The 20,874-nt window shown below is 52.0% G+C and overlaps 1 protein-coding gene across 2 annotated transcripts in view; it reads left to right on the forward strand.

Moving 5' to 3' along the window:
- The window catches only part of SLC15A1 (solute carrier family 15 member 1), a 41,296-nt gene extending 26,504 nt beyond the window's left edge, over positions 1-14,792 (forward strand). For both annotated transcript variants that reach the window (NM_001082337.1, XM_051849879.3), the window contains 9 exon segments: positions 307-388; positions 2,434-2,553; positions 4,100-4,243; positions 5,945-5,994; positions 11,063-11,170; positions 11,267-11,375; positions 11,933-12,076; positions 13,066-13,173; positions 14,021-14,792. In NM_001082337.1, the coding sequence (NP_001075806.1) occupies positions 307-388; positions 2,434-2,553; positions 4,100-4,243; positions 5,945-5,994; positions 11,063-11,170; positions 11,267-11,375; positions 11,933-12,076; positions 13,066-13,173; positions 14,021-14,212 (1,057 nt within the window). In that variant the 3' untranslated portion in view covers positions 14,213-14,792.
- The last annotated feature ends 6,082 nt before the right edge of the window (positions 14,793-20,874 follow it).

The raw sequence follows: 20,874 nt of genomic DNA on the forward strand, positions 1-20,874 counted from the left end.
GTGGCAGCCTGGAACAGCCTCGGGTTGAGGCTGTCTTGGATACGTACATGATAGAGACGTCAGCTGTAACCCAGGGTAGCACCCGAATTGTGGCTTCCAGAAATTGAACGCAAAGATGCAAATGAGGAGCTAGATTCCATTCCCCCTCCTGAGTCCTGGCTGCGGCGCTTTCAAGCCTGTGTGTTTGTGTAGGGAAGTTAGCTGGGGTGGGGGCGATGGTGGAGGAGGCGTGCTTCCATTGGGGACCTACCATTAGCTCCTCTTGGGGGGGGGGGCTAACTGAGGCTCTCTTCTGGTCCCTCCCAGCTCTCTGAAGAAGATGACGATTGGGATGTTCCTGGCTTCCATGGCCTTCGTGGCAGCTGCAATCCTGCAGGTGGAAATCGATGTGAGTTCTCCCCTGGCAGGTGCAGGTGCAGGTGCAGGTGCAGGTGCAGGTGCAGAGAGCCTCAGTCTCTCGGCAGGACTAGGGAGGCCAGGGGCAAAACAGTCACTTGCCATCAGTGACCACCGTGATCCTCATCACTCAAGGGTGCCAGGGGGCACGGGGTCAAATGCGTGGCCCTCCTTAGGAGAGAAAGGTGGCTTCGACAGCTTCCAATCACAGCAGAGGTCTTGCTTTGGAGGGAAAGTCTATAGACCTCATGCCTTGGCAGTGCGTGCTCCTAGGAGGTGTGCTTACAAGAAATGGGTCGTTCCCAAGTGAGCATCCCTTGCAATATAAGCTGTCTTTTGGTGGGAAAACGCACGTTGGATTCCATGGTTTACTTCCACGCCAGCCCACACATCCGTGGGACCCACCGTGGCATACACCGGACTCCTAATGCTGCTAGTGAGACCAGCTCCCGGAAGCAGAGCACTGAGCGTGCAGGAAGCTGGCGTCCGAGGCTGGCGCCCTGTCCACGCCCGCTCCTCTACCTCTTACCCTCCCTTCCTCTCGCCTTGTCTTTCTTTATCTCTGTCTCTCTTTCTGCCCATCTCTGCTTTTAACTTTAAATTTTCCAAATGTTTAACTGTGGCAAAATAGGTGTAACTCAGACTTTTCCATCATAACCATTTCTAAGTGTGCCGTTCAGTGCATAAACGTCGTAACACAAACGTCCCCAGACTTAGCATGCAAAACGGAGCCTCGGTACTCATTCAACAGCAGCTCCCCATTCTTCCCCCGACCCCAGCCCTGGCAACCCCCTTTCTACTTCTGCTTCTGAGAATTTGACTACTCTAGGCAGACAGTATAAGGAGAATCATGGAAGTTAGTCTTTCTGTGTCTGGCTAATTTCGCTCAGCATAATATCCTCAAAGTTCCTAAGTTGTAGCACATGCAGAATTCCCTGCCTTTTTAAGGCTGAATGAGATCCCCTTGTATGGACAAACCACTGGTTGTTTATCCAAGCATCTGGCCACAAATACTTGGCTATTGTTTTTTATTTTTTTTTTATTTTTTTTATTTTTTGACAGGCAGAGTGGATAGTGAGAGAGAGAGACAGAGAGAAAGGTCTTCCTTTGCCGTTGGTTCACCCTCCAATGGCCGCCGCGGCCGGCGCGCTGCGGCCGGCGTACCGCGCTGATCCGATGGCAGGAGCCAGGAGCCAGGTGCTTTTCCTGGTCTCCCATGGGGTGCAGGGCCCAAGCACCTGGGCCATCCTCCACTGCACTCCCTGGCCACAGCAGAGGGCTGGCCTGGAAGAGGGGCAACCGGGACAGAATCCGGCGCCCCGACCGGGACTAGAACCCAGTGTGCCGGCGCCGCTAGGTGGAGGATTAGCCTAGTGAGCCGCGGCGCCGGCCAATACTTGGCTATTGTGAGCCAAGCTGCTAAGATCATGGGTGTGCTTGCTCTGTGTTGCACAGGCCAGCTTTGGGGAAAAGGAATTATGGGCTAAAGTAGCCATGCGTTGCCTGAAAGGCTGAGAGAGAGAGAGAGAGAGACAGAGGGAGAGGGAGAGGGGGAGGGGGAGGGGGAGGGGGAGGGGGAGGGGGAGGGAGTGCATTGTAGAAAAAAGAAACTGAGCAGAGGTGTGGGAGGCACAAGGGCACAGAGCGCCTGTGAGAGGAGGGCTCCCAAGTCCAGGGCGCAGGTCTCCAGAGGGGAGGACCCTGGTGAGGGTCGCTCATTTGGGCTGTGCTTAGCCTGACCCCGTCAGACACTGGGCTTCAGATCCTGGCTGCCTCTGACCTGGAGGCAGCCCCGCAAGACCAAGGGCAGATGCTTCCCAACGACTTCCGTTTCTGCACCAATGTCTTTTCCTGTGGGTTCCGAGAAGTTAAGTGACAGTCAGGCGTGGGGTGGGAGTGGGGGCTGGGGGCCAGGGGTCATTTCTGCACCCTCACAGCTTTTGATGGCCACAGGGAAAGAGACGCCGGGGTCTGGGCTCGCCCACCTGCAGCGCAATGCTGAAGCGCTCACTGCCACTTCTCCGTTCTTTTGCTCAGAAAACTCTTCCTGTCTTCCCCAAAGCCAATGAAGTCCAAATTAAAGTTCTGAATGTAGGAAGTGAGAACATGATCATCTCTCTTCCTGGGCAGACGGTGACGCTCAACCAGATGTCTCAAGTAAGTAGCAGGAAACGGCCTCCTCTTCCCTCTTCTGACCTGAATTCACGATTGGATTGCAAGAAGTGACTTCAGTTGGTCCTTGGGTATATCCAAGACCAACTGAGCAGTGAAAGGCTTCAATCTCTCCTTCTCTCTCTTTTAAAATATTTGTTTGTCTGTTTGTTTGAAAGGCAGAGTTGCAGGGTAGAAACAGAGAGAGAGAGGAGAGAGAGAGAGAGAGAGATCCTCCATTCATTGGTTCATTCCCCAGGTGGCTGTAACAACCAGGGCTGGGCTGATCCACAGACAGGAGCCAGGAGCTTCATCCGGATCTCCCACATGGATGGCAGGGGCCCAAACACTTGGGCCATCTTCCACTGCTTTTCCCAGGCCCATTGGCAGGGAACTGGATTGGGTGTGGAGCCGCTGGGACACTAACCGGTGCCCATATGGAATGCCGGCGTCACAGGGACAGCTTTACCCACTATGCCACAACACCAGCCCCAGGCCTCAGTCTGGTTGCCACTGTGGCCTCCAGCTTCACCAGATCTGCAGGTCACTTGAAGAGCTTGTTAAATGCAGACTTGGGGGACTGGTGCTGTGGCATAGTGGGTTAAACCATGGCCTGCAGTACCTGCATCCCCTGTGGACATGGGTTCAAGTCCTGGCCGCACCACTTCCAATCCAGCTCTCTGCTTATGCACATGGGAAAGCAGTGGCAGATGGCCTGAGTGCTTGGGCCCCTGCACCCACATAGGAGACCTGGAAGAAGCTGCTGGCTCCTGGCTTCAGCCTGGCCCATCCCTAGTCTTTGCAGCCATCTGGGGAGTGAATTGGCAGATGGAAGTCCTCTCTCCCCTTCTCTCTGTATCTCTCGCTCCTTCTATCTGCATCTCTGCTTTCAAATAGATACATTTTTAAAATGCAGACTGGTTCTCAGTACATGGGAAATGCCCTCGGGTGAGGTTGCTGTGCTGGCGGGTAGGAGCACACCTCTCCTGGCAGGGAGCCGGGTCACTGGTTCTAATCAGGGGGCAATCACTTTGTCCCCACAGGGACATCTGGCGTGGTCTAGAGCAGTTGTGTCGTTGTAAGTGGGAGTGTGCCGTGGGCATGTCACCTGCGGGGCAGGTCCAGATATTGGATTTAACCGGTCCCGTTCCTGTTCTTGCGCTGCCTTGCATCCCACCACACTAATAACCTTGAAGAAATCAGCGGTGGCCTCAGATGCTGGCGGAGCCCAGTGCGGATCCTCACCAGGGCTGCTGTTCTTCTCGGATGCTGCGCCTGGCCCAGTGATCAAAATCATTCCCGTGGCTTTGCTCTCAGCAAGCCAAATAGAGCACTCGATGAAAAGTCTGCTTCCTGTGGTCAAACTGAAAACTCAGTGACAGAGTCCCTCAGGGTGGGTGTTGGGCTCAGGCAGACAAATGCCCCCAGGGTATTGTCTGCTGTGTCTGAATGGGGACTTGGAACTTGGGATGCCACCTAAGGTGTCCTTGCTGTGTTCAGCGCAGAGCAAGACTCTGTGAGGTTAACCGAGTCTCCTTTCGCCCACCTCCAGACGAATGAATTCATGACTTTCAATGAAGACACACTGACAAGCATAAACATCACTTCCGGATCACAAGTCACCATGATCACACCCAGCCTTGAGGCAGGCCAGCGCCACACCCTGCTGGTGTGGGCCCCCAATAACTACCGAGTGGTGAGTGGCTGAACGCCTGCACTTGACTCTTCGCTGTTTGGGATGCCTTTGTCTTAGGATGACTCGGTTTTACCACTATGTCGCGTGATATGAGGTAACCCTCAGTTTCTTCCTTCTTCAAGAACATAAGTCATTTAATATCCAGTTACCAATGGTGGATGGGAATGGTTACTATTCATTAAAGTTTTTTTTTTAAAGAATATTTATTTATTCACTTGAAAGGCACAGTTACAGAGAGAGGGAGGGAAGGAGGGAGGGAGGGAGGGAGAGAGGGAGGGAGAAAGAGAGAGAGAGAGAGAGAGAGAGAGAGAGAGAGAGAGATCTCCCATCCATTGGTTCAATCCCTAAATAGCCGCAGCGGCCAGGGCTGGGCCAGGGCTGGGCCAGGCTGAAGCCAGGAGCTAGGAGCTTCGTGGCACTCCCACATGGCTGCACTCTCACAGGCATACACACAAGCATGCATCTGTGTGCACACAAATCATACAGCGCACATACGTGCATTCTCAGAGACTTTTTGAGACTGGCTTTAACTATATCTTTAATTACATTAATTTAAAACATTTGCACTGAGTAATTGCAACATTAGAGTAGTCTCTTTAAAAATATAGGGGATTAAAAAAATATATTTGGGATTACCAGTGCTGTGGTGTAGCAGGTTAAGCCGCCTGCAGTGCTGGCATCCCATATGGGTGCTGGTTCGAGACTTGGCTGCACCACTTCCGATCCAGCTCCCTGCTATGTCCTGGGAAAGCAGCGGAAGATGGCCCAAGTGCTTGGGCCCCTGCACCCATGTGGGAGACCTGGAGGAAGCTCCTGGCTCCTGGCTTCAGATCAGTGAAGCACCAGCCTTGAGGAATGAACCAACAGATGGAAGACCTCTCTCTCTCTCTGCCTCTCCTTCTCTCTGCGTGTAACTCTGACTTTCAAATAAACCTTTAAAAAATATATAGGTTATATATCAGGAAAAAGCCATAAAATGCATGTAAAATATCTGATAAGGAAGCATAGACATCTAGATATTCCACTTGGCGTGTAAAGAATCTCTGATGCGGCTGGCACTGTGCTGTAGCGGGTAAAGCTGCCGCCTGCAGTGCCGGCATCCCATATGGGCACCAGCTCGAGTCCTGGCTGCTCCACTTCTGATCCAACTCCCTCCTAATGGCCTGGGAAAACAGTAGCAGATGACCCAAGTGCTTGGCTCCCTGCACCCACATGGGAGACCAGAATGAAGCTGCTGGCTCCTGGCTTCGGCCTGGCCCAGCCCTGGCTGTTGCAGCCATTTAGGGAGTGAACCAGAGGATGGATGATCTCCCTCCCTCTCTCTCTCTCTTTCTCTCTCCCCCTCTCTCTGTCTCCCTCTCTCTCTGTAACTCTGACTTTCAAGTAATTAAGTTTGTATATAAAGAAGCTCTGAGGGCGTAGTTGAACCAGAAGACGCGTTGCAGGCATTCAGTAAAGTGAGTTGAAGCGAAGGGCTGCAGAACTGCTGCTGGTCGCGTGCTTTCTCGATTCTTGGAGAGCGCTGTTTGGCGGCCCCACGGGCAAGTGAAGGGCAGCAATCACACAGGCTCCTGTTGCCCTTAAGGAGCACTGGGGTTGAAGACGTGGCTTCAGCGTCGCTCCCCTCGAAGGCAGCAATGTTGGAACTCGTCCTAAGAGATCAGTGTTGGAAAGGTTTTATGAAACTGTTTTCTCTCTCAGGTCAATGACGGCCTGACCCAGAAGTCAGACAAAGGAGAAAATGGAATCAGGTAGGTGTATTTCTGGAAAACTTAACTCATAGCAGCTTCTGATGGAGGCAGCAGTCCTGGGAAAGCCCAGCGCCAACATGGGTGTGAAGTGAGAAACTGGGTTTGTCCCAGAAGCATGAGGCCAACTCACAGTGTAAAAGAAAAACCAATATAATCCATCCTCTTGGTAAACTAAAGAGAAAAATCCACATCATCTTATCAAATGGGTGCAGGAGAAATATTTGAGAAAAATTCATCAATTCATGATTTTCAAATTCTGAACAAATTGTTCCTTACGCTGAACAAGGGACGCATACAGAAACCCCAAGCTAACCCCACGCTTCATGGTGGGAGTCTGAATGCTCACCCCGAAAACCAGGAGCAAGGTCAGGTGCGCACCCTCCCGCCCCACTCACCGGAGCACCCCTCTGGGCAGCATAGCAAGGGGACGAGGAAAAGCCATAAAAGCACCTAGATTGGAAAGAGCTAAAACTACCCCTGCTCTCAGATAATTGTCTATGTAGAAGGTCCCCAGAACTGTGCCAAAACAGCTCACAGAACCGATAAGTGAGTTTGTCGAGGTCACAGAATACCAGGGCCACAGCAGTCCATCGTGTCTCTAGTGGACAGCTGGAGACTGCATCGTTAAAGTATTTTGTTGTTTGGACATCTCCCTCCAAAATGTGAAATATGTAGGTATATATCTCACAAAATAAGTGCAGGATCTGGCTGCTGAAAACTATAGAATGTTTAGGCAAGAAGCCGGTGAAGAACAAAGTAACGGTGTGTGTTTGTTGGGTGACATCATGTAGTCAGACACCAGTTCTCCCCAGATTGATCCCTATCAGAATCACAGCACCATTGTTATAGATATAGACCAACTGGTTTTATAAATTTTTCTGGAAAGTCAGAGGAACTACAATAGCCAAGAGAATTTTTTTTTTTTTTTTGACAGGCAGAGTCAGACAGTGAGAGAGAGACAGAGAGAAAGGTCTTCCTTTTGCCGTTGGTTCACCCCCCAAATGGCTGCTACGGCCAGTGCACTGCGCTGATCCAAAGGCAGGAGCCAGGTGCCTATCCTGGTCTCCTATGGGGTGCAGGGCCCAAGCACTTGGGCCATCCTCCACTGCACTCCCTGGCCACAGCAGAGAGCTGGACTGGAAGAGGAGCAACCAGGACAGAATCTGGCACCCCACCTGGGACTAGAACCCGGTGTGCCGGTGCCACAGGTGGAGGATTAGCCTAGTGAGCCAAGGCGCTGGCCCTCAAGAGAATTTTAAAAAAGAATCAAGTTGAAAGACTCATACTGCTACCAGTTTTAAGACTTAACTATAAAGCTATGGTAGTTAAAACCAAATGGTGTTGACAAAGGAAGAGACCCATGGATCAATGGAATAGTCCAGAAACAGTGCCACTCACGTCCAGCCAATTGATATGTTGTCAGAGATGAAAGACAGCACAGTGGAAAGCCTTTTCAAGGAATGATGTTGAAACATTTGAAAATTCATATTTTAAAAAATGAGGTTGACCCAACCTTCACTTCTTTTATGAAATTCTTACACAGAGAGGCTTCATCAAAGTGAAAAACGTTTGTCCTGCCAGTTTCATTCTTTTTTTTAAAAGATTTATTTTAGTTATTTGAAAGACAGAGTTACAGAGAGAGGCTGAGAGAAAGTGAGAGTGAGGTCTTCCATCAATTGGTTCACTCCCCATAAGGCTGCAATGGCTGGAGCTGTAACGATCCGAAGCCAGGAGCCAGGAGCTTCATCCAGGTCTCCTACGCGGGTGCAGGGGCCCAAGGACTTGGGCCATCCTCCACTGCTTTCCCAGGCCATAGCAGAGAGCTGGATTAGAAGAGGGGCAGCTGGTACTCGAACCAGCACCATATGGGATGTCGGTACTTCAGGCCAGGGCTTTAACCAGCTATGCCACAGTGCCAGCCCTTGGTCTCATTCTTAAGAAAATGAAAAGATAAGCTACAAACTGGGAGAATATACTTACAAATCACATATCTGACAAAGATTTGCATATAAGAATATACAAAGTGAGGCCAGCGCTGTGGCGTAGCAGCTTAAAGCCGCGGCCTACAACACCGGCATCCCATATGGGCACTGGTTTGAGACCCGGCTGCCCCACTTCTGATCCAGCTCTCTGCTATGGCCTGGGAAAGCAGTGGAAGATGGCCCAAGTCCTTGGGCCCCTGCACCCACGTGGGAGACCTGGAAGAAGCTCCTGGCTCCTGGCTTTGACTTGGCCCAGCCCTGGCTGTTGCAGCCATGTAGGGAGTGAACCAGTGGATGGAAGACCTCTCTCTCTCTCTCTCTCTCTCTCTCTCTCTCTCTCTCTGGCTCTACCTACCCTGTAACTCTGTCTTTCAAATAAATAAAATAAATCTTAAAAAAAAAGAATATACAAAGTACTCTCAAAACTCAATAATGAGAAAATAAACCAAGAGGTTAAACACACATGTCACCAGAGAACATATAAAAAGGGCAATCATATGAAAAGGTGTCCAAAAGATTGGCCATTAGGGTAATATAAATTAAAACCACAATGAATTACTGTTACACACCTACTAGGTGACTGTAAAAACTTTTTAACTGACAGTGCCAAGTGTTGGTGAGCCTGCAAAGGGACTGGAACTCCCATGCACTGCTAGTGGGAAAGCAGGCTGGTACCAGGATAGCCTCCAAAGACGATATACAAATGGCCACAAGCACAGGGGAAGACGCTCAATATTGTTAGTCTTGGTGGAAATGGAAAAGCAAACCAAAAGCAAAATGAAATCCCTCTTCAGACCTACTAGATGCTGATTTAAAAAAAAAATAGACAGCTGCATGTATTGTGAGGATGCAGATAAATTAGAACCCTTATACCGCACGCTGCTGTAGGGCATATGAAATGGTGCAGCTGCTTTGAAAGACAGTTTTCAAAATGTTGAAGAATAGAGTGAACCCATATGACTCAGCAAGTTCACTCCTAGGTATATGCCCAGAAGCGATGGAAGTGTATGTTCACATAAAACTTGTAGGTGGTTGTTTCTAATGACATTATTCACAAAGACAAAATATGGGGGAAAATGCTGAGCAACCAATTAACAAAATGTGGCGTATCCATACAATGAATATTATTCAGTCATAAAAAGGAGTGAAGAACAGGTACATGCTACACTATGAATAAACCTTGAGAACGCTATGCTGGGGGGAACTTACGACGCTGCTTGGGATGCCCACATCTGCTAACAGAGTGCTTGGGTTCAATTCTTGGCTCCACCTTTGGTTCCAGCTTCCTGCTAATGTATAGCCTGGGAGGCAGCAGGTAATAGCTCAAATAGTTGGGTTCCTGCCACCCCTGTGGGAGACCTGGACTGAATCCTGACTGGATCCTGGCTGTTACAGCTTTTGGGGAGTGAACCAGCAGATGGAAGCTTGCTCTCTCTCTCTCTCTCTTTCTCTGCCTTTGGAATAAATTAAAATTAAAGTCAATTTGAAATTAATTATATAGAATATGCTAAGTAAGAAGAGCCAGTCACAGAGGGTCGTATTTTTTGCTGCCATTGAAATAAACTAGCAGGCAAGTCTGGAGGGACAGGAGACAGACTGGCGGGCCCTGTGCCTGGTCCACGCTGTGAGAGTGCGGTGGACTTGAGCCTACTCCCCTCACCGTCCGGAGACTTGGGGCATGGGAGCTGCTTCGTTCCAGCTGCTTCTATGCCGTGTGAAGACGCAGCAGATGGGTGCGACCCTGCAGGTTTCTCGGGCTCCTTTCTTCTCTTCTCCACCAGCCCTGAGACAAAAGAGTCTCCCAGTGTCCAGTGGGATTGATTCAGAACCTACGGCTCCTGGGTTAGAAGCCAGGCCCCTTCCCTCATGCTCAGTCCCTTTTGAGTGGCTGATCCGAATCTTTGATAAAGGCAGCGTTTACAGTCTGGGGAACTATGAGTATTAATTGTATGTACTTAGGTTGTCTTGATCCAACTTTTTGTTACTTTTCTACATTAATCACCCATCAAACCACAGCAAGTAGAATGCTTCAGGACTTAAGGACTTGAGTTTAATTCATGGAAATAGTCTCCCCATACTTAGAATTTGATCCATGTCACTTGTTGTCACAAAGCTGATGAGAACTGGCCAGATACTGAATGTAACGGTTAAGTTATTCTTTACACTACTGAGATGTCTGCATTATTACTTCTTATTCTCTGCACTGGATTCTCTGCTATAAGCCTTTGTTCACTCATTTGATAGGAAAGACTCAACTGGTCTTATTTTGGGCAGCACCCCCCTTTTCCCAAGGGAAATAGAGTTTCGAGGTCTTCCATGGCCTGGAACATGAAAGGGAGGGTCCTCTAATCATCTGTCCATGCTGTCCACCACCTGTCTGGGCTGAGAAGGCCCACAAGCCAGCTGGGGCCATGGGAGGCTGCGGCCTGAGAGACTTTGCCAAGACCGGAAGCCTTGGGACCTAGGACCCAGACTTACTAGGTGTTCTGCTCCTCGCTATGTTCCAGCAGGGTGCTGCTGGCACTCCAGGGTCCCGCAGGTCTCTACCACTCGAGGACAGTAACTTGAAACCGGCCCCCTCTCTGAATTGGCCCACTTCTTCCTCTGCAATCTTTGCCGCTCTTCCCTGCCCGGCCTCCCCGAGAGAAGGCGCTGATGGGCCCCTCCTCTCCTCCCAGAAGGCCATTTGGGGCTGTCCTTTTCGTCCTGGAGGACTTGGGGTTTGCTCCTGCAATGCTTTAACTCCAGATCTTCTGAGGCAAAGACCACAGAGGCCGGGGAAGGAATCACACCGATATCCGTCCCTGTTTAATATCCCAAAATACCATCGAACTAGGTAGTATCTGCAAAGTGTGTCGAACAGTACCTGGCATGTACACACGCTATGTTGAATAAACTGGTTTTAGCTGCACTCTGAGGAGAGTGAGGGGCAAACCTGGGGTTGCTAACTCTTTGCCTTTCCACTCTAAAAATCCTTGGTGAGCCTCTCAAATTGCCCCAAGAGAGAGCACAGCCCAGCCTCAAGGGTGCATCCTGTGACCCGGGACAAGTTACTCCATCCGAAGACAGAGGGTTTTCTGTTGCAGGTTTGTGAACACTTACAGCCAGCCCATCAACGTCACGATGAGCGGGAAAGTTTACGAACACATCGCCAGCTACAATGCCAGCGAGTATCAGTTTTTCACTTCTGGAGTGTAAGTACCCGCCTTCAAGTTCCTGTTGTTACAGAAATACATTCAAGGCTTTTTAATACCGAGACTGTCCATCCGTATTGTGCTCTCTCTAAACAGAAAGGGCTTCACCGTCAGCTCGGCAGGCATCTCGGAGCAGTGCAGGCGGGACTTTGAGTCTCCGTACCTGGAGTTTGGCAGCGCGTACACGTACCTGATCACGAGCCAGGTCAGCGGCCCAGTCCCTCACACCTGGATAGAAATCTCACCTTCACGGGCGCTGCACCTGCCGGCACTCGCGACCCACTCGTGCTTTAACGAGAGCGGTGTCGGGACTTGTACTCCAAGTGCACTGGGAGTTAATTTGACTCTTTGCTCATTCTTTAACAGCATTGACTCAAGTTCACTGTTAGAATTTCAAGTTAAACAGGCTTAGTCTGATTCAATGTTCGTGTTGACCAGCGTTTGATGCTTCTTTATAGACTACTAATGTGGGCTTTAAGACCTTCTAAAAGATGATGATATTTTCAACAAACCCCACTTCCAATCTCCTCTCCCATGTAAGAGGAAAAGACTGGTGGATGTGCTGTCCAACCCCACCAAGGCCACCCCATCCCAACTATAATATCTGACTTTGCTTGTGTGTGGTTAAAGTGCGGGCTCCCTCGACAGACTGCGTCGTATACGTCTAGAAGGTTGAACTTGATTTGCTTGTTTGAACAGTGGTTATTCTAGAAGCTGCCTCAACTCTAACTTCTTCTCCCCACTTTTGCCCCGTCGGTGTAGGCTACTGGCTGCCCCCAAGTGACGGAGTTTGAAGATATTCCGCCCAACACAATGAACATGGCTTGGCAAATCCCACAGTACTTCCTCATCACCTCTGGCGAGGTGGTCTTCTCCATCACGGGCCTGGAGTTCTCCTATTCTCAGGTGTCTCGGTCGTCCCGCCACCCCCTGCCTTCCTAACGGGATAGCTGCATGTCCACAGTTGTACAGGATTCCAGAGAGCGCCCTGGCGTCTTCCACAGAACTCCGTCTTCCCAGATGTTAACCATGCTTGGCCTTACCCAGCTGTGTCCGTAGCCCACAGTCACGCACTAGCGATTCTGAGTCCTACGCAGGAAAACTGTGTCAGTGACCACTGCCGGGGCGTCGTGTTCAGCAGATTCTAATTCCCGAACAACCAGACAGCACCAGCTGTCCACATACACACACACACACACACACACACACACGCTCATTTACACATCTCTGTCCCTTGTTACATTCAAGGTTCGGCTGAGGTCTCTTATAGTTCCCAGAAAACACAGCCAACGCCTACCTTAAGGAGAAGCTAAGAAGTGTTATTGCTTTTGAGTATATTAGACCAATGAGGCAGCTTGTGTTGATAAGCAAGTTAAATCGCTGCATGATTTTGTCCCAAACTATGGTTACATTTATTGTACCCCCACAGTGCTAAGTGCTCCCCACTTAGGTAGAAAAGATAGCCCAGAGGAGCTGGATGATGCCTTCTGAGGCGGCCTCCCAGTCTAGGAAGGGAGATGGCATGATTCATGTGACATGGGTCTGGGGAGAGGCTACCGGGACAGGCAGAGAGAGGCTGCAGAGGATCCAGTGTGCAGACCAGACGGCGCCTCCAGCTGGGGGAAGGGCAGGCCGTGTGCGCGGCTCTGTTGGGAGCCTCCCCTGCAGACACAGAGCCTGTTCACCTGTGGATGTGTCCATTTAGCCAGGAGAGTAACTGGAGGGCACAGCCCTAGAGACTCGTGTCTGCACACGCAGGTCTTATGCATACAATGGGAGTGTTCCGGGGTCTCGGGCCCCTTTCCTATTTAACTGGCCTGACCTGATGTGTCTGTAGGGTGGAGCGCGTTAAGGCAGCGAGTTCTGATGGGGACTCCTCCACTCTGCTTCCGCAGGCTCCTTCCAACATGAAGTCGGTGCTGCAGGCCGGGTGGCTGCTGACGGTGGCTGTGGGCAACATCATTGTGCTCATCGTGGCCGGCGCGGGCCAGATCAACAAGCAGGTAGGAGCTGGTGTGCACCTGTGTCTTAGCTGTCAACGGCCCATCACACCGCCCACCCCAGCTCTCTGTGTTGACGTGGTCACGGGGGCCAATAGCTGGATAAAATCACCAGACAAGTCAGGGAGGGGTGCGCGGACTGACCTTATTTCTAGTTGGTATTATACAGTGGGCAACTCACAACCAAAGGAGCTGGACTGGGTTAACATGCAGGCACCCCATTGTGGTTTATGCCAGTGAATGCAGCTGAACAGCCCCAAACCAAGCCCGTTATCCAGAAACTTCTAGAAGACATGAAGTTAAAGTCAGTCTAGAGGTGGTTATAATGATTCCACCTACAATTAAATGGGAGCTATCTTTCACACAATAACCTAGAGGATGCCCGTGCTAGGGAGTGGCTGGTTACACCATCGGGTGCATTATTTCCTGCAACAGGTACCCTTGGCGGTGTGCGAATGCCACGTGCTCATGAGCTCAGGGGTGGGTGTCTTGTCTCGGCGAAGTTCAGCACATTCTTTTTGCCTCCAGGGTACTCCTTAGAGGTCTCCTGGTCCCCTTCCTCCCAGGGCCAGGGACACGTCCTAAGATGGGTTTCTTAGAAATTATATTTTTCAAAAAGCCTTGTGCTTCTGTACCCCAGTACTGTTAGAAAATGGTCATCCATCCGTTTGGACATTCATGAAATGCCGGGCACTCAGTCTCGGAGTTGGCTGTCCACCAACTTGCCAGAGCAGTTTAATTTCAAAGCGCTTTCTGTTTAGACATAACAAGCAAACACCCATGCAGTATCTACCCCAATGTGACCTGTCTTGTCTCCGTTCTCCCTGCACCAACTCCACCTGCTGCTAAGTGGGCCGAGTACATCCTCTTTGCCGCCCTGCTCCTGGTCGTCTGTGTCATATTTGCCATCATGGCTCGATTCTATACGTATGTCAACCCGGCCGAGATCGAGGCTCAGTTTGAAGAAGATGAGAAGAAAAAGAACCCAGAAAAGAACGACCTCTACCCCTCGCTGGCGCCCGTCTCACAGACACAGATGTGAGTCTGGAGGCGGTGTAGGAGGCCCACGCCTGGCGTGCACTGTGACCTCTGTCCGAGGGCGCAGGACGTACCCCTGGGCAGCCCCGGAAGGGGAGGACTTGAGAACTGTGAACCAGACCACGAAAGCTATGTTCTGAGCAGCCAGTGATGAGTCCAAAACTCTGAAAGAAATCTTGTTGAAAGTCTTATTTAAAACACACACACACACACACACACACACACACACTTTTCCAACACTGACAGCCTACCCATGTTAACTCCTTCTCTACCAATGCAAATGCTGTTATTTTGGACTAACTTAATTTTGAACACTGTTCTATGTTGCTTGTATTCTAACATCCTTAGGAAAGGCAATGTTAAGAGAGGCAGGAGGCAATGCCAAAGTTGAATATGTAGGTTTCAGAATGGTATATACCACATATTACTTAGTATTAACTGAAAACCTCAACTTTGAGGTTTTGTTCTATTTTTTCCACTCCTTACCTCTTTTTAACCTGTGTACAACTCAAAAGGACCACTCAGATAAAGGCCAGTAAAGATTTTTTTTGCCGTTTTGATGAAATAAAATAATGTTCCTAAGACTAAGCGTTTGAATGTCTTTGCATAGAGTACAAAGTATTGTTATCTGCTTATAAAATCAACAGATGTTCCCCAAGCTTTCATCACAAGCTCATAGAAGCATTAACAAAAGGAAAGCCCACACAGGATACGTCCCAAGGATGTGAAACATCAAAGTTTGTTCTCCTTGGTTCTATTTTTTCCCCTGGGAAATAGAAAAAAATTTCTCCTGTATTCTATGTGCAGGTCTATGTGCAGGTCTATGTGTTTCTCCTCTACACTCATGAGTGTTTTTCTACTTAAGAGTCTTGTAAGCCCTTACTGCCTAATCCATCCTGTAGGTATTTATCATTTTTAAAAATATTTATTATGGCCGGTGCTGTGGCTCACTAGGCTAATCCTCCACCTGCGGCGCCAGCACTTCGGGTTCTAGACCCGGTTGGGGCACCGGATTCTGTCCCGGTTGCCCCTCTTCCAGGCCAGCTCTCTGCTGTGGCCCAGGAAGGCAGTGGAGGACGGCCCAAGTGCTTGGGCCCTGCACCCCATGGGAGACCAGGAGAAGCACCTGGCTCCTGGCTTCAGATCGGCACAGTGCGCCTGCCATAGCAGCCATTTGAGGGGGTGAACCAACAGAAGGAAGACCTTTCTCTCTGTCTCTCTCTCTCACTGTCTAACTCTGCCTGTAAAATAAATAAATAAATAAAAATTTTTTAAATAAAAATATTTATTATTTCATCTGACAGACAGAGACAGAAAGAACTTCATCTACTGGCTTACTCTGCAAATGTCCACAATGGCCGGGGCTGCACCAGGTTGAGGTCAGGAGCTGAGAACTCAAGCCAGGTCTCCCATGTGGGTGGCAGGGACCCAAGTACGTAAGGCATCATGTGCTGCCTCTCGGGGTGTGCGTTAGTGAGGAGCTGCAATCAGAAGTGGAGCTGGGACTTGAACTCAGGCGTTCTAACGTGCAACGTGGGCATCTGAATGGGGCCTTAACCACTATGCCAAAAGACCACTTCTAGATAGTTCTCATTTAACTGCCACAGGTGTCAGACGCAGCGTGAGTCTACCTTGGCATTCCTATACAGCAAGGCGACAGTTCTTATTCAGACTTGTCACAGCTCTGAAGATTGAGAGTGGTCCCGGGACCGGTGCTGTGGCACAGCGGGTTAAAGCCCTGGCCTGAAGCGCCGGCATCCCATATGGATGCTGGTTCAAGTCCCAGCTGCTCCTCTTCTGATCCAGCTCTCTGCTATGGCCGGGGAAAGCAGTAGAAGATGGCCCAAGTCCTTGGGCCCCTGCACTCACGTGGGAGACCTGGAAGAAGCTCCTGGCTCCTGGCTTTGGATCGGCTTCTGGCCGGCCATTGCAGCCATCTGGGGAGTGAACCAGTGGATGGAAGACCTCTCTCTCTGTCTCTACCTCTCTCTGTAACTCTGCCTTTCAAATAAATAAAATAAATCTTTAAAAAAGAGAGAGAGAGAGAGAGAGGTCCCTGCGTTAGGAGGGCCGGTCCGTGTTGGAGCTCTTAGATGCTTCGTGCTAGGCTCACCATTGCACTGAAGGAAGATCTGCAGTCCACGGCGACCGATGCCCACGTGTGGCAAATGTTGCTGAACACATTGTCTAGCTGCAGCATCAAGCCCTAAGTCCTTGACTCAGCCCCGTGGGGCTCTCTTTCCTCTGCCCTGTTTCCCCGCTCTCCGCACACTCTGATCCCACCAGCGCTGAGCTGCCTCTCACTGCTGGAAGACATCAGTTCTCATTCCCCAGTCAAAGGCAAAGGCGAATCCGATTGTGAGACACTAAGTCTCTGAGTGCCCCCTCCAACCCCTCCGCCTGGCTAAGTCCTCATTTGCAGGCCATTTCTCCCAGGAGTTCCCCTGCCCACCCCTGCCACCCTCCCCAGGCAAGGGCTCCCCGGACTCCGTGACAACACACTGCTCCGCCTCCGTGTGCCACAATTGTCTCCGTGTGCCACATCCGTGTGTGATGGTCCACCGTTGGCTCCCCAGGACATGGTAGTCCTCTGTGTGTTAAATAAATGTTGAGCAATGAAGGGTGAATTGGAAAAAGTGGAGAACTGGCCAAATTGTTGGAATTGAATCCAAGCGTGATGCGAGCAAGGCTAATTCACCAACAGTTAATTCTCCCACTCCAGTGGCTTCTGATTTACAGCTTGCCGCCTTTGCCAGAGAAACTCAAAAATAGTTAACGTTGAGGAGCACCCCGTTTACACTGCCTCGCTCCTGACAATGACTGGAAGAGAGCTAATCCTAATCCTCGCAAGACCTTCTAATCCTAACTCACCGGATGGCCGCTGCCTAACTGTGGGAGACTCTGAACTTTCACCTCCTCTCCTACGGAATAGAGGGAGCCCCAGACGAGCTCGGGCCTTGCAGCTCCTTTGCCTGGGGCTGCCTGGCACACAGCACCTTCAAACCACTGGCCACCCCAGAACTGACGCCGATGTTTCATAGCGACACCTGCTTTGGCTGCCAACAGACTTGCTTCTTCTTGGAAGGACACGAGGCGGCACAGAGTGGAGCCGGGGCTTTGCCTGCAGCTCTGAGCTGTCAGTCGGCTGCCTTTAACCACTGTTGCCAAGGAGAATCCAGAGAGACAGATGCCAGCACGCGGGGTTCTCACTGCAAGACCTTGGACAGCGGCCGTCGGCAGGAGGCGGAGCCACGTGCAGGAGGCGACCTTGGCTCTTCTGCTCACTCCTAGCAGCCCGTGTTGTTGATTCTGTGTCTTTCTCTAAATTGCACACTGATCAGAACGTAACCAGAATACTACACTGCCTTGCACCGTGGCCGACTGAGATGCACCACGCGCTGGGGAGAGCTGGGGAGGCCCTGGAATGGAAGCGTGTGCACGGAGCATAGTAGGAGCACAGCTTCTACCCAGACGCGGGAGTACTTTCATAAGTGCTTGCCATGTGCCCACAAGTCTCATTCATCTTGGCCCATACTGGTTTTTGTTCCCGCGTGCTCCATAAATTTTTCTCACTTTGCGGATTTGCCTTATTTCTTTTGGGGGCACAGAAGTGTTTATTTTGAAGTGTCTTTTAAACTTTGTAAAGTGACTTTGGCCATTGTGTGTGTGTGAGCTTGATTTTTGCACACTATTTTAGCTATAGATTTTTGGCATGTGTTCTGGAATATTGTTTTAAGTGACTATAATGGCTTGACATTTATCGAGCACTGCCTCTGTGCAGACAGCAGGCTAAGAACTTCCCTGGATTAAGTGTGCCAGCACACCATCCCTGCGGGGTAGATGACAGGCACTGTCCCCATTTCACAGAAGCGGGAAGAGGCACAAAGATACTGAGTCACGTGCCTGTGGCCACGCCCAGCCTGGCCCCAGAGCCTGGGCTGCCCGCCCTGACACAGCCCTGGAGTAACTCAGTCTTAACCCTGTAACAACACCAAGGAAGCTTTTATTACTCCCATTTGAGAGATAAGGAAACAGAGGAATAGCCCACATCAGTAACTTGCCAATGCTCTGTACCCAGCAACTGGCTGAGCCAGGATCTGAACCCAAGCCCGTCTGAGCAAAGCGAAACAGCTGTCCCCTATCTCTTCTCACTGCCGGAAAGCAGCCCTGTGATCGCCAAGGCCACAGAATGGGGGCAGGGATAGGGCAAAGAGTGTGCTGCAGGTGACGGGTGTCGTGGCGTGGGCAGTAGGGCTGCCCATGCCCCATGTCAACACGCCAGTTCCTGCGAGTCGCAGCTCTTCCGCTTCCATCCAGCTCCCCACTAATCCCTCTTAGGAGGCCACAGTGCCGGCTCAAGCACTTCCGGTCCTGCCACCCATGTGGGAGACCTGGGTGGAGTTTCCGGCTCCTGGTTTTAGTTCTGGCTCATTACTGGCTGCTGCCGGCATTGGAGGGGGTGGGGGGAGGTGGATGGAGTGGGCCAGCAGATGGATTCTGCCTCTCAAGTGGATGAAAAGAAGTAAGGAAACTCAAAGATGTGTTGGAGGGCCTCAGAGAGGCAACTGCCCACTGGAGCCCCAGGCTGGACCCCACCCCACCCCCACCCCCACCCCCACCCCAGCGCTGCCTGGATGGAGAAGAGGCGCCGCAGGCAGGAGAATCTGCAAAGTGCAGGCTCGGAGGAGCAAACAGAAACCAACCAAACGCCTTCACCGGCTCAGAGAGGCTGCTGCAGCGCCCCCTGGGGGGCTGATTGGCAAATGCAGGTCATACCTTCCATGGGGCTGTGGTGAAGGGCAGAGGGCCAGGGTCTCACCCCCCACCCCCACCCCCCAGGGTGGTCTCTCGCTCTGGGCAGCTTCTGGACAAGCAGCAGAGGCTGGAGGCACTGCTGGGAGGAGGTGGAGGCAGCCGCGTCCCTGGGCCCCTGGCACCGGGCAGCACAGACATGCAGGCTAAGTGATGGATTGATTTCGCCAAGGGAAAACACACAGAATAGAAACGGCCGTGGCTACCATTTTCCAGTGTTGGGTCTGGTGGCATCCACAGTGCTGGGCCACCCTCACTGCCATCCGTCTGGCAAAACTGACACTCTGTGCCCGTTAAACACCAGCTCCCCACTGTGTGCTCACCCCGGAGACCACCAGAATGGCCCCCATTCCTGAGGCCGAGGGCTTACAGGCTTTCTGGAGAGCGTGTTAGGACTGTCTCAAACCCTGCCTGGGGCGGCCCCCAGGGAGAGGCCCCGGGCCTGCAGGGCTCGCTTATCAGCAGGGACCCAGCACCGCATCCTCTGGGCAGCGGCAGGAGGCGGCCCCTCGCCTGGTCCCCCACATCCACTGATCCCGTGTGTTTAAGGATCCTAAAACTGGAGCCAGATCCAGCAGGTAGCTAGCCAGGGCCTGGAGCCCAGAGCCACTCCCTGGTTGGGAGGGGTGTCCAAACAGACGGCCATCTCCGTGCCGGGCGCCGCCCGAGCGCTGGCCCTAGCGCTGGCCCTTCACGCGTTCCCCTGCACAGCTGTTCCTGTTTGACATCAGCTCACAGCTGCAGGAGAGACAAGAGACCAGCCTTGTGCTCACATACGCCCCGGCTTTGCAGGTGCGCACCAGGGGCGATGAGAGCCCCTGCCCCTGCCCCACGCGGTGTTGTTGGGCGGGGGTGGTGGGGCTGCCGCAGGTGCACCTGGCTGTTCAGCCTGAAGTTAATTCTCTGGTCGGAAGGCCCTTCAGTAAATCACTAGTCTTCTTGGGAAGAATGTGTAATGGCCACAGGCGCAATGCACCTGTGTCCCATAGCCATCTACAAAGACAAGTGAGCTGGCGTCCCGGGACGAGCATGGGAGTGCGCAGGCACACGTGTGTGTGTGTGTGTGTGTGTGTGTGTGTGTGTGTTCACACTCCTGTCTTCCCCAAAGCCCGTGCAGGACAGGTGGAGAGAGGAGCACATGGACACGCTGAGGCTGAGTAGGTACAGGATCCTGCGCCTCAGTGGTGAGCGGTGTAGACTTGGCGGAGGCTGGCGGCTCTGGCTTCCTGGCCCAGTCCAGAAGGGGCCCCAGGCAAGTGGAGGTCCGGGAGCAAGGAGAGGGTGCCAGGCAGGCCGTGGGGTGCGGGGTGTGGGTATTGCCTGCAGGTGGGGGGGTGTCCCCCACCTCCCGGCAGCCACTCTAGGCGCGGTGGGGCATGCAGCCCCACAGGTGGCGCCCTGGAGAACGCTCTGCTGCAGGGCACACCCACAGGCCAGCCCTGGGGAGACGCCCTGGGACAGTCAGCCCTCAGAAGGGAGTCAGGGCCGGGATTATGTAGCACAGGAGGCCTGGCCAGGTGTAGACTGCTCCCGCTCCCCACTGCACCCAGCTCACCTTCACCGACTGTTACTTACCTGACCCGTCCCAGCAGGAAACACGTGGGGACTCTCAGCGCCCCTCGCACGTCCACTGGGACCAGAGAGGACCAGGAGAGAGAGACGTCCCCATCGGCAGCAGAAGGCGCCAGGCCCACCAAAGCCCACCCGCCATGAGCCGTGCTGCACTCCAGGCGCTGATACACAGGAGCTGCCAAAATGCAGGTCGTAGGATCCGAGATTTGGCCGTAAGTACCTACCGTGCCTCGTAGGAGCCGTGTGATAAGGGGCAAGTTATCAAAATTCTGAGCCTCAGCC

Source organism: Oryctolagus cuniculus, chromosome 9 (assembly GCF_051225735.1).
Source record: "Oryctolagus cuniculus isolate XC-2025 breed Fujian yellow rabbit chromosome 9, ASM5122573v1, whole genome shotgun sequence".
In the NCBI taxonomy this organism is placed as follows: Eukaryota; Metazoa; Chordata; class Mammalia; order Lagomorpha; family Leporidae; genus Oryctolagus; species Oryctolagus cuniculus.